At 47.6% G+C, this 16,017-nt stretch overlaps 1 protein-coding gene across 1 annotated transcript in view; it reads left to right on the top strand.

The window, feature by feature from the left end:
- Positions 1-16,017, top strand: part of Igf2r (insulin like growth factor 2 receptor) — a 90,906-nt gene that overhangs the window by 20,428 nt on the left and 54,461 nt on the right. The window contains exons 2-7 of the mRNA XM_038338523.2: positions 2,609-2,748; positions 3,626-3,750; positions 4,558-4,656; positions 8,631-8,763; positions 10,895-11,024; positions 12,622-12,727. Coding sequence (XP_038194451.1) covers positions 2,609-2,748; positions 3,626-3,750; positions 4,558-4,656; positions 8,631-8,763; positions 10,895-11,024; positions 12,622-12,727 — 733 coding nt within the window. The remainder of the gene's footprint in view (positions 1-2,608; positions 2,749-3,625; positions 3,751-4,557; positions 4,657-8,630; positions 8,764-10,894; positions 11,025-12,621; positions 12,728-16,017) is intronic.

Genomic DNA, 16,017 nt, shown 5'->3' with positions numbered 1-16,017 from the left:
TGAAACAAACTAAGTGTGCACCTATGTCCCCCTACCCCAGCCCAAGGAAGAAGAAACAGTTTTCATTGATGATTTTCTCTGGGCCAGCTACAGTGCATGAGTGATTTTTTTTCATACACAATCCTCCTGGCTCTGGAGGTAACTGAGTCTGTTGAGTAGTCCTTGCTTTAAAGCCTGACGTCACCCCAAAGGCCTGGCACTTAAGTAACCAGTTTTTCAGGTTTGTAGTAGCTTAGTGGCCACAAATTCCCAGGATACTCTGTCACCTGCCAGATGCTCACACACCCTTCTTTTGGGCAGGGGCCTCTGACCCTGGAGTCCAGGCCCGAGGTTAAGAGAGTTGTTTGTCCGTGATGCTAGTGGTACTGCTTGGGCAGTAAATTCTAGTCAGAGAAGGCTACGGACAGTACCTGGTAGCTTTGGGAACTTCTGTGGGTGTTTCCGTGGGGCAGTAGTCACAGGGTCACATGACTAGAAATGGGTGGGAGCTGTCTCACTTCTGAACCTTATCCCAATAAGTCTGATTTAGTCTTTCTTCCCTCTTTTCATCAGAACTGTTCAAAGTTAATCAGGGTTTTTGTTTTGTTTTTTGTGTGTGTATGTCATAGTGATATTTCATTTGTATTTTAATAAATAAAGCTTGCCTGAAGATCAGGGAATAAAACAGCCCCCCCACTGGCCAGTTTTACAGACCAGGCAGTGGTAACACATACTGCTAATCCCAGTCACCACACTAGTTGCCATAGAAACCGTGTGGTAACATGCCTTTAATCCCAGAACTAGAGAGGATTGATTATAAGATGGGAGGAGACAGCTCTCAGTGTCATTCTGAGATTCCTGGAGGCAGGATCGCCATTCCAGACTGAGGTAGAGGTAGAGCCAGTGGCTGGCTGTTTTGCTTTTCGGACCTTCAGGTCCAATTTCTCTCTCTGAGTTTTTATTAGTCATGCTTCAGCATGTGTGTATTTTGTTTTTTTAAAGCACATTCTCAAGAAACTTCTTACCCACGCTCTTCCTTTTTTTTTTTACCCTTGCTGAGGAAAGAGACCCCAGTTTATAAAATGGGCAAGCATTCTCCCAGGGAAGAGTAGAGGATTAAGCATAATTACTTGGCAGAACCAAAAAACCCCAATGATTTTGTTTCAGGTGTTCAGGTTGACAGTAGCGGTAGTCAGAGTGGGTTCTGTAGAGTTCTCTGTAGGGAACCAGCCTGCAGAAGATCTTGTCTGATGGGGAGGCAGACAACAACTCTTAGCAGAGCTATCAAGTCAGTTAAGGTCCAGACTGTAGTCTGTCTGCTAGAAATAGGCCAGCTTTACACATTATAGCTAGTTTTTTAAAAAATAACAGAATAAAAAACTTGAGGAATGGAGCTCGATTGGTGGAGTCCCTGGGCCTAGGTTTGGTCCCTGACTGTGTTAAGTCTAGGTGACCTGTGACCTCAGCACTCAGGAGATGGAGACAGGGTCGTCAAGGAAAAAGCTTGAGAGTTAAAAACAATCCCTTGGAAAGACTAGAGAGATGGCCTAGTAGTTAAGAGCCCTGGCAGCTCCCAAAATGCCTGCAACTACAGTTCCAGAGGAACTGACATCCTCTTCTGGGTTTCTTGGGCACCGTACACATGTGATGCACAGATGTACATGCTGGCAAAATACATATAAAATATTAATAATTCAACACAAAATAAAATACAGCAGTCTTCTGGGTCTTCAGCAATCTGGGGTGACTAGGCTGGGCCCACCTCACACAGTGTGACTTAAGTAGTAGCTCACCTGAGTTGATGTTCTTAGAGTAAGGATGGATTTGAGTATTCTCTGGTTTTCCCGGCCAGGTGGTGTAGCGTAAAAGGGCCAGCCAAAGAAACCCACCCTGGCCCTGAAACCAGTGCCAAAGAAACACACTTCGACTGTAGACTCAGAGCTGGTGAAAGGTATATGCCCTGGCCCTGAAATTAGAGCCGAAAGGCTAAAAAGGGCCAGCGAAAGAAGCACTCTTTGGCCCTGAAACCAGAGCCAGTCTGCCCCTGATAACTAAGCCGAGCACGAACCAATCGCTGAGCACGAGATCGAGCCAATCTGAGCTCTAGGGACTGAAATCTGACCAGTTCCACCCTGAAAATCTCCTAAGGAGCCCTATGTAAGCATTTCCACCAGGACAGAGGCAGCCACTCTCCTGGGTTCTTCCCTTCCAATAAATCTCTTGACCCAGGTTTGGGTGAGACTTTCTTTCACGGGAGCAGAGACTGAGCACGGAGGGAGCAGGGCTGAAACAGCTTGTCTGGGGAAGCCCTCTCCTGCTGGAGCAGGCTCTTACACTGGGGAGACCTTTCCCTGGAGCAGGGCTGTAAGCTGCTACGCTTACAGTGACCTGTGGTATTCCCAACTGCCAGAATCCCTTCCCATCTGAGCTATAATGCTTACAGGTGGTACTTGGTAGATTCTATCCTGGCCACTTTTTAAACGTTTGCCACATTTGACTTGGTATTTTTGGCTAATGAAAGTATCTTCTTGTTTGCAGTAGTTGAAGCAAATATGGCTAGAATGTCAAATCAGAGTGGAGTTAATTGTCAGATCAATGACAGTGACAAATGGCCTATCTTCTTTTCTAGCTACACTTGGGAAGCTGTCGATTCCAAAAATAATGCAGTTTATAAGATAAACGTCTGTGGAAATGTGGATCTTCCCGGGTGTGGGCCTACAAGTGCTGTTTGTATGTATGACTTAAAGACCAAAACCTTTCGATCAGTGGGTAAGTAAAATAACATTATATAAACATAATGCATGGCTCTAGTGCTGTACACAACTGTATGTTAATATTATAATTTATTGTTATTATAGTGCCTAATAGACATTTCCTAAAGCGGTATTTTGTCCATGTGTTTGCGTGTTCTCGCGATTCGGGTTCCCACGGCTTCGGCTTTGGGTTTCCAGTTCTTATAGCTTTGGGTTGGGTGCAGGTTCTGGTTTGTTTCCGCTGCACGGGTTTGGGTTTCTGCGGCATGACCAGTTCAAGATCCCGGTTCTTGCGGCGCGTTTCCGCGGTGCGGCACAGAAGGGCTTCGGGGTTTCAGGTTCAGATTCCCGCCGGGCGGGTTCGGATTCCCGGGTTTGTGTTTCCGTGGCACGGGTTCGGGTTTCTGCGGCATGACTTCAGTTCAGGATCCCGGTTCTCGCAGCGCGTTTCGGCGGTGCGGCACGGAAGGGCTTCGCGGGTTTGGATTCCCGCGGCACGGGTTTGTGGGTTCCTGTGGTGTGGTTTCGGTTCATGGATTCCTGTGGCGCAGCACGGCTCTGTTTTGGTTGGCTCGGCTAGGCTCTGAGCAGTCCCCTCGCGTTCAGGCTTGGCTTTGCCGTGCTTAGCTTGTCCCCCTCACGCCTGACTGGGTTTGGCCAAAGCTCGGCTCTGGGGCAACAGAGCGCCGAGTGACTGCCCCTCGCTGTTCTTTGTAAGTATTGCAGCTCAGATGGAAAGGGATCCTAGCCTTCTGGGCTGGAAGCTGGGCTCCATTTGAAAAGACAACCCTGCATGCTTAAGGCTCCTGGTTTGCGTAGAGCTTATCTGTGAGCAGAAGGCCCTATATGTTAAATGTGTGTTCACTATTTTCATCCTGATTCCCTCGTAATAGGTGATTCTAATTTGAGAAGTTTATCCAGATCCCTCCTGGAATTCAACACCACCACGGACTGCCACCCCTCAGATTCACAGCACAGAACGCAGACCAGCATTACATTTCTGTGTGGGAAGACCCTGGTGAGTGGGCCCTCCCCGTACCTTGTCATGTGTAGTCTTCCCTCTGGCATTCTTGCTAGAGAAGTCCTGATGCTGGAGGGATAAACGGCTAAAATTAACAGCCAGACTCAGTCCACTTTCACTCACAGCCCATCCAGAACCACTAAGTAGGCCAGTCTTAAACATGGTGAGACTTGAGTTAGGATGAATGTTAATTTTGAATCGGCCCGTAACTGCTCATTGTACACATTGAGATCTTAATGTCTCTGGGTGGCAGCATGAACTGTGGAGGTGATGTGGTAGAGTAAACTAGCTGTTGACTTCTGTCCATTGCTCTTAAGGGTTTGGTGTTCATTGTATGGGAAACAGGGTTTGAAGATGAACTGGGGCTTTGCACATGGGTTGGAGAGGTAGAAGTTAATTACCGAGGGTCTGTTGATCTGGAGTCATCCCTGGCTGACAGAAGGGACTGCCTGGGGCGGGGTCTGGTGAGTCTACAAGGGATCCTTACGGACCTCCTCACAGGATGTATGAGGTCATACTTTCTGGCCTTGATTTTGCTGATTTTTGGTCAGAGAACATTGGGCTCTTGAGAAGAAGGCGAAGGCTCGCTTCCCATGTGTTGACTTTGCTTGTGGGATTGGAGCCAGCGGCTGGCGTGTCGAGACTCTCCTGTCCCAGCTTTTCCATTTGGGGAAGTTCTTGGTAACCTTGTTACACAGCAATTAGGACTCCTTGTCACACCGTTAGTTTCAGGAGATTTTACCTGTGAGTTGAAAGACAAACTTTCATTACCAAGTGGTATGGTAACTTTTTTTTTTTAAACAGGGAACTCCTGAGTTTGTGACTGCCACAGACTGTGTGCATTACTTTGAATGGAGGACTACTGCAGCCTGCAAGAAGGACATATTTAAAGCTGATAAGGAGGTAATGGGGTCGGGGACTATTTGGCTATGAAATCTACTCTGGAGACCCCGAGAGACAGAAAGGGTGTGGATTTGGATGGGAGAGGAGGTGGGGAAGAGTTTTGAGGAGTTAGGAGAGGTGAAACCATAATCAGAATGTTTCCTGAAAGAAAAGTCTTTTTTTCAAGAAAAGGAAAAAAAACTTCATAGAAGGTTGTTACTGGGGACGGTGGGAGGTTTCAAATATTAGGTTTTATTTTTGTGGATGTCAGGGTCTGTTTGTACAGAGAAGCTATGAGATTCAGTTGTTAATAATTACTTCCAGTCTGGCTTCTGGTTGTGTACATGACACACATAGTCAGGTCTGGGTTTAGGTTTTGTCCTGAGGGTCCCACCTCTGGGGCCCTCAGGGATCTAACTGCTTCATCTTCCTCTGCTCTGGCTTCCTACCCATGGTAGTTCTCACTTGGATGATTCTTTTTCTGCCAGTTTTTATTGCCAGAGTCTCATGTAAGCCAGGCTGGGTCCAGACTTGGTATGTGGCTGGGGATGACCTGAAACTTTAATCCTTCTGGCCTCCTGTGGTGGTTAAGCCTGACTGTCTGCTTGATAGATTTAGAATTCCCATGGAAGTGGAAATGGGTGTATATGGGGCTTTCTAGATTGAGTTCATTGAGGTGGGAAAGCCGACCTTACTGTGGGTGGGAACCTTTCTGGGGCTCAGGTCCTGGAGTGAGCAGAAAGCAGAAACTGAGCACCAACATCTGTCTGCTTCCTTGTTGTGAATTAAATGTGACAGTGGCCACACATGCCTGTTCTCTTCCGTGATGAACTGAGAGCCAAATAAGTCCCCCTTTCCTGAAGTGCCTCAAAGAGGAGGAAAGTGACTGAGGCACTAGGGCTGCGGATGTGAGCCTGGCTGCTCTCTGCTCCCCTCGTTAGAGCTCCAGCCTCAGCCGGGGTGCCTGCCCCAGATGGTGCCTTTTAAATCAGCGCCTAACCCAGTAGGTTCTGTGAGGACACAGTCTCTGCATCCCCTCTCCTAGTACCTGGGGAGACATTGCAGAGGTGGTGCTGGTAGCCTGGCTAAAGCTAACAGTGAATAGACAAACAGCAGACGCGGTAGCTCAGGGTTAAGTCTCTCGGACAGACCTTCCCCAAGGCCTCTGGGGACAGGCTTTCCCCAGCCTGACTCCTGCGTTCCAGTCTTTGCCTAGATTGAGGGCTGCTGCTTGTTCCCATTCTCACAGCCCATGGCTCGTTGCTCTCCGAGTGAATGCTGTGTGTTTTTTGCTCGTGTGGGGACACTGATTTGTGGGGTTGAAACACTTAGGTTCACTGTTCTTTCTGGCTCTTTGAAGCAATCTGGACCTCATTCCATAGCCTAGGCTGTCTTCACGTTTGCAGTGCTTCTTACTCTGCCTTCTGAGTGTAGGGGTGTCAGCACCTTGGTTGCTTTTGAGTCAACCCAGTTAGTCAGCCTTCTTGTCGTTTTTCTACGGGAATGTGGTGTTCAGCTGGAGTTTCCTTCTGCCTGTTCCTCCTGTTACAGGCTCTTCCACCCCACCCCTTTGTTAGAGAGTCCTGGGTCTGAGAACTGAGAAGCAGGGCAGGTATGGTGGACTGCTTAAGGATCTTTGGCTAGTCAGACACTTTTCCAGGTGAAGTAGGGGAGTGTGAGGTTTGATGTGATCTCTTAGCTCTTTGTGATATTGCACAAGGCCAGTCTAGGGAAAAGGTCAGTGGACAGAACCTTCCTGCAGGTTCGATAATGTCTAAGAGACATTTGAAAGCTGGGTGTTACACAGTTAACTGTTGTGCCCTCACCTGCCATCTAAGAGATAAAATTTTAGACGTTTTGTTATAGCGAGTGTATTTGGAAATAACTGTAGAGAATGGATTTTCAGACTGTTTGGTTGGGCAGTGTGATAGTATGCTTCCTACTGCTGTGATAAGCACCATGGCTAATAGCAGCTTGGGGAGGAAAGAGTATTTTGGGATACATTCTTTTCATGCAATTTCAAATAAAATCTTATCAGTAGCTACTTTTCCCTTGGTGGCCAGGGCCTTTTCACTCCTGGGTTCATCTTTGAATGTGTGTGTTTTTGTTTATGAAAGAGTCAAAACTCCAAAGCACAGGATTTTGCTGACAGTGCTGATATTTTTATTATAAAATGCCCGTTAGTTCACAGAGATGAGAGAACAGTCAGGAATGAGAGTGGAGTAAGGATACTTCAAGCCTCCGTCTTAGGGTTTCTATTGCTGTGAAGAGACACCATGACCACTGCAACTCTATAAGGAAACATTTAATTGGTATGGCTTGCCTACAGCTTCAGCTGTTTGGCTGTGTGGAGGAGGCTGGGAGTCTTGTAGAATTTGGCTGTTGCTCCCAGAGTAGTAGGAGAGCAGGGAGAGGTGTTCTGGTTTTCAAAAGATTGGTCATGTTGTGAAGTCATGGGCTAGGGGTGTGTTTAGGGGATCAAAGCTGCAATTGGGGAACCTGTTAGAGACTGTTGTATTCTGGTAGTTTGGACAAGGGTGGTCATGGTAGAGGTGACAGAAAGTGAGGACATCAGGGGCTGACTCGAATCAACTGACGTAACTAGCTAGTACTTGGATATGGGATATGCAGGAACTTGGCCGTAGCCAGATGTCATGGTTTTGACCCCAGGCTACTTGCTGATCTTCACCCCCCCCCCCCCAACACCTCCCATCGTCCGAGGTGGAGGACAGCATGCTGTTGGGAGAAACTATTCTCACTTGAATATTTTGAAGTGGTTTCTGTGCCGGGTGGTAGTGGCGAAAGCAGCAGATCTTTCAGATCTGGATCATCTGACAGGTGTCTGAGCCATTCACAGGGCAGCAAGGTTGAGCCGGCACAGGGGAGGAGGGCCAGGTGCCTATTTGGGAGCACCTCTGTGTTTATAATTGTTTTAAACTTTTCCTATTGCATGTGCATGGTATGTGTGGGTTGCACTTGCGGAGATCTGAGAGGAAACTTTGTGGAGCTGGTTCTCACCTTTCACCTTTCGATGGCTTCTGGGAATTAAATATAGTCTCCAGCCAGGCGTGTGTGCACTAAGCACCTTTACCCACTTAGCCTCCCTACTTGAACCACCTCTGGATTTGGAATCAGAAGATGGTGAGGATGCAGCCAGGGCCTCAGGAAATAGTTTCCTCTGGACAGGAATCTAAGGGAAAGGGGAGTGAAGGGCTTCGGGCTGTGGTCATTCTCTATCACAGGCCTAAGAAAGGAGCTTCAGATCTGGCAACAGGCAAACTTACCTGGCAGCTGTGGCTCTGGTGGGGTGAGGGGCAGGCTCCAGATATGACAATGCTAGGAAGAAGAGATAAAGGACAGGGCGGTTCGGGGACTTTTCTCTTAAGGTGCAGAGAAGGGAGCAGCTGTAAGGACAGACACTGGTGAGGAGCGGATCTTGTTGCATCCATGGTTCAGTCCTGGTGAGCCATGGTGATGAGAGGTGAGAGGAGTTGGTTAGGGATGTGCAGCCTTAAGAAGGGGCAGAGGGCTTAGAAATGCTATAGAAGACTGAACTGGTTTTTTTTTTTGGTTTTTCGAGACAGGGTTTCTCTGTGGCTTTGGAGCCTGTCCTGGAACTAGCTCTGTAGACCAGGCTGGTCTCGAACTCACAGAGATCCACCTGCCTCTGCCTCCCGAGTGCTGGGATTAAAGGCGTGCGCCACCATCGCCCGGCTTGAACTGTTTTTTTGAGACAAAGTCTTCACTATGTAGTCCTGGCAGGCTTGGGAACTTGCTATGTAGGCCAGGTTTGCCTCGAACTCACAGAGTTCTTCCTGCTTCTGCCTCCTGAGTGCTGGATTAAAGGGGTGCGCCACCACACCTGACAGAACATGTTTGTTTTGCACCTAAGGGATAGAAATCATGGTTGTGTGGTGTCCATCCCAAATTTGTGGTCTGCCGGCCCCAAGCTGTGGGGTAAAGGAAGGCTGGCTCACTGTCCTCTGCTTCCCTAGGTGCCATGCTATGCATTTGATGAGAAGTTAAAGAAGCATGATTTAAACCCACTAATCAAGTTGAGTGGTGGTTACCTGGTAGATGATTCTGATCCTGACACATCTTTGTTTATCAACGTGTGTCGAGACATAGGTAAGTCTTTTAAGGGAGCAGGGTGGGAAGTGGTCGTCACTTGCCCGTTAGTTCTCTCTGGAGAGCTGCGTTCTCTCCCTCAGCAAATCTGATCCTTCCCTCCTCCAACCCTGCAAATCTGTTCAAACTATTGCTTCTGCTGAAGGTTTTCTCTGCCAGATACTTTGGGATTTGGGGCTCCATGGTGAGGTTTGTTTGGGTTTGCTGTATTTACCCAAGCCCCGTGGCTTTGAGTTGGAGTCTGGGTCAAAGGGAAGAGGGATGAGAAGCTTTGAGAGTGTGGCTGTGATGTGTGCTGGGGTGGGGAGGACTCTGGTTTTCTTTGAGAATTGTGAGAGGCCAGCATATCTTTCCTTGATAACCAGAGGCTGTAAATGAAGGCCTTTATCTCAAAAGGGCTATCTAGTTTTACTGTGTATTTATTTATTACTTGCTAAGCTCCCCAGTTCTTGTGCTTCCCTCATGGGCTCAGCACTGGGAGCCCTGTAGACCAGCACTGCTCTTTCTGCTGTGCCAACTGCAATTGTGCCGTAAAGAAATTGTACTGACAAGTAAGAAAATTTAAAAAGGAAAGATAGAGGAAGCCATGGTTCTCTGTCTTCCTTATGTTTCTTTCTTAATGTATATGAGATGTTGGTCTTAGAAAAATTTTTGGGGAAAAAAATACCAGTTCAGTACTACATGACACTTAGTGGGTGGTAGGTGTGTGCCTGATATCAGTTCTTTATCTTGAATACAAGCACATTCATCTTACCTGTGTATTCTAATTAGCTGTTTAAAATAATCTTTAGACCCTACCCAGGACTGCCAGTGACCAGTGGTGACATCAGGCTTTTCATGTGAGGTTACAATAACTTCAGTTTAATCCTAAACTTCTGCAACACTGTGATGTTTTAATCTGGGAAACATTGAAATTTCTAGTTTCTTTTTGGTTTGTCGAGACAGGGTTTCTCTGTGACTTTGGAGCCTGTACTGGAACTAGCTCTTATAGACCAGTCTGGCTTCGAACTCACAGAGATCCACCTGCCTCTGCCTCCCAAGTGCTGGGATTAAAGGCGTGTGCCACCACCGTCTGGCGAAATTTCTGGTTCTTAAATTCTATTTGGAAAACAAAGTTGTGTTCCTTAAAAACAAACTTTTAAATATTGCTTTAATTCAATAAATACCTTAGTTTTTCTTTCCAATTTTTTGGTAGTTTTGGGAGAAATCATCCTTTATGGTCTTTAAAGGTGGTCTCGTGTTTTCCACTGCTCCTTCTTTAGCCCTAGGAAGTTACCCCATACTAACTTTGAGGGTCCCTAAAGCCTCATGTCTACTTTAGACCTGTGACTGTAGTTTACTGACTTGTCTTTCCTTCACCCTTGGGGACCAGCAGTCTGCCTGCTGTGAAGGCTCTGAAGAAGTAGCCCCTCATGGCAGTTGCTGTGTGTGGAAATAAGCAGCTGTTTTGACTCCAGTGGGACTTGGGGAGCTGGCAGGAGGCAGGGTGTCCCTTTCACTGTGACTACGGTGGTTGTTGAGGTCCTGGGGAGGTGCTGCTGGATCCTTACATGTATAGTGCTGTTTCAAACTTTCTGTGGCTTGGCTGCTGTAGAGGTTCCATCATAACCTTATCACCCTGAAGTTTCTGCTGTCTTGGAGCTTAGGGCTGGGAGGAGGAAGTACCTGGTGGAGGAGCAAACACGGTATGGTCCAAGGTCTAGGGGGGAGTGAGGGCATTGGGAGACAGGGAGAAGGAGGGACTCATCCTCTGGGATGTGAGCCCAGACCTGACTGTGGCTTCTTTCCATTCACCCAGAGTCCTTTAACTTGTCCCTGTAATGCCCCATTTTCTAGCATCTCAAACTTAAAGGGACAATGCTGAAGTGAGACTTAGCGCAGATGTGAACATTTGTAACCACAGGTGACAAAGGAATGTCTGTCACGTGGGCCCTTATGTGCCAGGCAGACTGGTACCTGGTATTTCTTGGCCCACGTGGTGGAAAGTTGATTGGTTCAGGCAGACTCTCAGAATGTAATGGGTGGGTTGTGAAAATCCGTTTGTTTGTCTCGAGACCTGGACGTAAGGATTCACATGAATTCTGCTCTTTTTCACTTGCTCTGCCTTAAAGTCATCTGTGATGTTTTGCAGACTCCCTTCGGGATCCGAGCACACAGCTGAGAGCCTGTCCTGGTGGCACTGCCGCCTGTCTGCTGAAGGGAGACCAGGCGTTTGACGTTGGCCGGCCTAAGGAGGGACTGAAGCTGGTGAGCAAGGACAGGTCAGTCTGTAGCCACCTGGATGGCTTATTTTAGGTCCTCAGCAAGAGAGTCTGCCTTTTAGGAGGACTGATGGAGAAGAGAAGGGAATGGAAGCTTGGTATTGGGGTGGTGGCATGATCCATGTGAAGATGTCATTGTGAGACCCATTGGTCTGTACAGTTAATACTGGTAAAAGAGGAGAACAAGAAAGAATTTGACTTCTAGGAGCCAGAAAGCACATCCCATTTCCAGCAGGCTTGCAGGCCTGTCTCAAGCTGGTTTACATGTTGCTCACTTGTTTTATTAGGTAACATTCGTTTGGCTTTGTGAGACAGTCTTGCTGTGCAGCTCAGAGTAACTTGGTTTATGAGCTGGGTACAGTGATACAACCTTTCCCCTCCCCCCAATTTTTGATTTCTTGAGACTGGGTTTCTCTGTAGCTTTGGAGCTTGTCCTGGAACTAGCTCTTGTAGACCAGACTGTCCTCTAACTCACAGAGATCCTCCTGCCTCTGCCCTCCAAGTGCTCGGATTAAAGGCATGCGCCACCACCTCCCGGCTTCAAAGTAGCTTGGAGTCCTTGACCCTGCTCATGTTTTTCATTTTGTGTCACTTGTTGCGTTAGCCTTAGCCTTTCGTTTGGAGAAGTACATGGGCAGTTTGCTGGTGGCCCTCCAGCATACAGTTAGTTTCTTTCTATTCGAGATATGGTGCACAAACCCCCTCCCCCCCATTTACACAGGTTCCTGTATTGCCTGTGAGCCTCAACTTCAGGAAACTGATTTTTTTCTCTGGCCTGTTGAACCTGATGCAGTACTAGTCTGAGACTTGTACTGTTATTAGAGCAGGGCCTGAGCTGGAAAAGGCTGGGAGTTTTCTGTGGCTTCATATCCTCTCAACAACAGAACTGTTGCATAAGGGTCCTGTTTGTTTACCTCTTTAATGTCCCCGTGGTCTGGTAGTCAACTGATGAAGCATATTAGGGCTGCAGCATTTGGAGTTGGGAAGGTTAGTTCAGAGAGGCAGTTTGGTGGCTGAGGGCTCAGGGAATGGAGGGTACCATGCAGAGCGTGACTTGTCTATTGCCAGCACTGTGCGATGGTGCATGGGAGATAAGGGCATGTCCCACAGCTGAGACAGGAGCCTGCTGACTGGTTTGAGCACTTCCTGGCAGGGACTTTGGTTGGGCTTTGGGTATAGCAGCCCTAGCCTGTGACTGCTGTGCCTGCCATCTTGACCAGCCACAGATGGACAGGTTGACATACAGCACTTTGGTTTGCAGTTGGATGTCAGGGGAAGATCATGTGACCTTGTGCAGAAAATTGTTAGACCTCCCCAGCTATGTTGATCTGGTTTTCTTAGGTTTCCACAGAAGTGTTCTTATGGAGAAACTTCCTTCAGGATTTGTATGTACGCACTGATAGTCATGTTGGTCTGACTTTCAACAGGGAGATCTCTGAAGCTTACACTTTCATGCTTTTTAAAATGGAAATATGACAGTGTTTATTATTTCCCTCTGCTAGTCTACTCCTCAAATGTGCTGACTGCCCAGGGCAATGCATCCGTGTGAATGTGATCTGACTTTCTGTAATGGAGTTTCTCCACATGGCTTCTGCAGGCTTGTTCTGACTTATGTGAAGGAAGAGGGTGAAAAGCCAGACTTCTGTGATGGTCACAGCCCTGCAGTGACGGTGACATTTGTGTGCCCATCGGAGCGGAGAGAGGTGAGTGACTTGTCTCTAAGTAACTTTAAAGATGTGCTCCTCAGGGAGACTGGCCCAAATGATCGTTTGTCTGTGTTTGAGACTTGCAAAGGTGGTGGACTAAAGGGATCCGAGACTTTCAGTGGGGAGACCGCTTCTACGAGCGCAGACTCCCTGGGGTGCCCAGTTTGCTTGTCTTGTGTGCTAGTTTAGAGGCAGGGTCTTCTTGTGGCTCCTCAGCTTCCCAAGTGCTGGGGTGCAGGGGTGTATCCCTCACACGCTTCTCTTATCATACCAACTGGGAAGGCGTGGAATAGTGTTTGTTGTCACCTGGATGAGGTGAGTAGTTTATGGGTAAATGTGCATGTGTGTATGTGTTTAGCAAATAGTTGAAAAGCTTCAACTAATCTGAATCCTGAGACTTCTTGTCTTCTTTTAGTGCGTGTGTGTTTCTGTGTATGAGTTTAGTTTGTGTGTGGTGTAGATAAATCTGGAGGCCAGTGAACAACCTAGCATGTCATTTCTCAGGTTCCCACAACCAGGTTTTATGCTGGCTGATCTGGTCAGCAAGCCTCAGGGATCTGCCTGTCTGCACCTCCCCGGTGCTGGGATTACAGGTGTGCACCACAGTGTCTGGCTTTTTAAAAAGTAGGTTCTGGAGATCAAAATTACATGGCAGTAACTTTACATACTGAGTTACCTTCCCACCCCTGAAGCCTGGGATTCTTGTAGGGAGGAAGTCACTTCTGCGTCCCCCCCCCCCCCCCCCCCCCCGTTTTGTCTCCTGCCTGCCATCCCTCTCACTCAACAGTCCTAGACAGATTTATTACTCTGTATCTTGGCTACTTTTAATTTTCATTTTATTTATTTACTTCTTTTGCTGGGGTTGAAAACCAGGGCCTTGGACATGCCAGCAGCTATTTTACTGGTGAGTTGCTTTTAAATCTTGGAGAAAGGCAGGTGGTCAGGTATCTTTTTTGAATTCATAGTTTACTGTTCATACATAATAAAAGAGGGGAACAATTCACATGAAATAAATCTAACAACCTAACAATTTTGCTCTACATGATGACACCAACGTCCAGAGTCAGAGTTCACTCGTGGACAGTTGGTAGAGGTGGTGGCACCAAGGAGGTTACCAGTCTGAAGGCCCGGTGCCCTGCAGACCCCCACGTCCACACCCACTGGTGGGAAGGACGGTGAGTGGCTGCTGGCTCCACTACAGATGTCCTTGAAGGCGTCAGAGGCACAGGCATAGCCGCAGTTGTGCTTAGTCAGGTCAGCGGGGTGTGGATGTTCAATACCTACAGAGCCGGGCTATCGGCAAGTGATCTGGTGAGCTGTGGTCACCTGAAGGGTCTCTTGTTGCTAGAGTGTGTGCATGGCTCTTGTGTGCTGAGGTCCATCAGAGGTGACCAGCATCTGCTGAGCCTCTTGGAGCCTGGGTTTGTATGACCCTGCTGAGGATTTCTTGTCTTTGCAGATCTTTTGGCCTCTGCTCCTGATTGATATGGGTCACCTGATCCCAATGTGTTGCTGTCAGCACATCCTGATTTCAGGACAGGGAGCAGGAGGGCCTCCATTTTGTCTTTATTTTGACCTCAATGCCGTGAATCCTTCGAGTCATTGCCACAGGTGCCTGTCCACATTGGCCTGCCACTCGAATGAAAATAGGAAGGGCTTCCCTTTGAGTTTTTTTCTTCTCTTTTATAGTGGAAATAAGAGGATTGAATTCTATTGCTGAACAAACATGGAGCTTGCTCTGGTTTTAGGTCAGTCACTGCCTGTCTGGTCCATGTGTGGGGTCGGAGGGATACAAGCCAGCTGAGGTTCAGCTTGCCATCAAGCACTATGTCTGGTTTCTTACTGCTATCAGCTTAGTGGATGCCTTCTTGGTGTTCTGAGTGTATGATGAGGAAGTCGTGTGTCTGTGCAGTTGTGTCTGTAGACATAGAATCTCAATCCTGGTGGATGCTTTAGGCAGCAGTGCTGATGGACTCCCATTTTATTTGTTCTGTGTATGGAGAGAATTTGGAGAGAATTGGCTTTCCCCAGAATGACTGACTACCAGAAGTCTTCTTGCCTCCTTCATACTCCAAGAGATCCAAGGCATTTCTTGGTGCTATTTGTTTCTTCTTCAAGCTATTGCTTGGATAGAATGTGTACTTGTGTTGTCCTTGAGAAGTTTGTTTATGCATTTTGTTGGCTTGTTGAGTGCTTTGGCAGCTGGTATCTAATAAATATTCGCCTTGTTATGTTCTTTTTAAAAGTTCATTGAACTTATGGACTGTAAAATTCACCTGTTTTGTTATACAATTCAACGGGTCCTAGCATTTTTGTATTGTGTATCCTTTCCCACATTTAATCTAGACCCCGCCCCACCCTCCGGGGTGCTTTTGCATGTTAGTAGTCACTTATTTTCCCTTCCTCCTCACAGCGTGCACACTACGTGAGTCTGCTTTGTGGCTGTGGATTTGCTCTTTTTGGATAGATAGTTCATATGAACGGAGCTGTAGTGTAGTGTGTAGGTCTCTGGTGCTGACTCTTGAGCACTCAGCTCTGCAGCCCCTTGGCAGGTTGTACGGAGCCTAATGCTGGGAAGGAGCACCAAGTTTTAGTCAAGCAGAGGAGGGTTGTGGCTGCAGTGCTGCAGCTTGTGAACCATGTGTGCACCGGGCCTGGCCTCCAGCAAGTGTGCAGAAAGCACCGAGGGGTTAAGGTGCCCAGAGCAGCATCGCTCTTCTGGTGCCACGACCATTTCCTCCGAGGGTAAGAAGGAGGTGTGACTCATGAGCTGGGAACCTGCTAGCATCCTCGTGGTTCCCACCAAAGCTCAAAGCTCAAGATGGCAGAGTACCTTTGCTCCAGCTGGGGAAACCTAGCTTCATCCAGAGCAGCTTCTTTATTTTCTTTCTTTTTTTTTTTTTTTAAAAAAATATTTATTTATTTATTATGTGTACAGCATTCCTTCCATGTGTGCCCGCAAGCCAGAAGGGGGTGCCAGGTCTCATTATAGATGGCTGTGAGCCACCATGTGGTTGCTGGGAATTGAACTCAGGACCTCTGGAAGAGCAGTCAGTGCTCTTAACCACTGAACCATCTCTCCAGCCCCCAGAGCAGCTTCTTAAAAGAATTTTTAAAATTACATTTGTGTAATTGCACACACATGTGTAAGGGTCATATGCTTGGTTTTCTTCCATTATGTGTGTCCTAGAGATGGCACTCAGGTCAGCTGCCAAGCTTAGCAGCAGGGACCTGCTGAGCCATCCCACCTGCCCCAGAAGAGCTTTTTATTTAGGTGTACATTACAT

Source organism: Arvicola amphibius, chromosome 8, assembly GCF_903992535.2.
Source record: "Arvicola amphibius chromosome 8, mArvAmp1.2, whole genome shotgun sequence".
NCBI classification, from domain to species: Eukaryota; Metazoa; Chordata; class Mammalia; order Rodentia; family Cricetidae; genus Arvicola; species Arvicola amphibius.
Note: the sequence above shows the minus strand (reverse complement) of the source record. Positions and strands in the feature narration are given on the sequence as shown.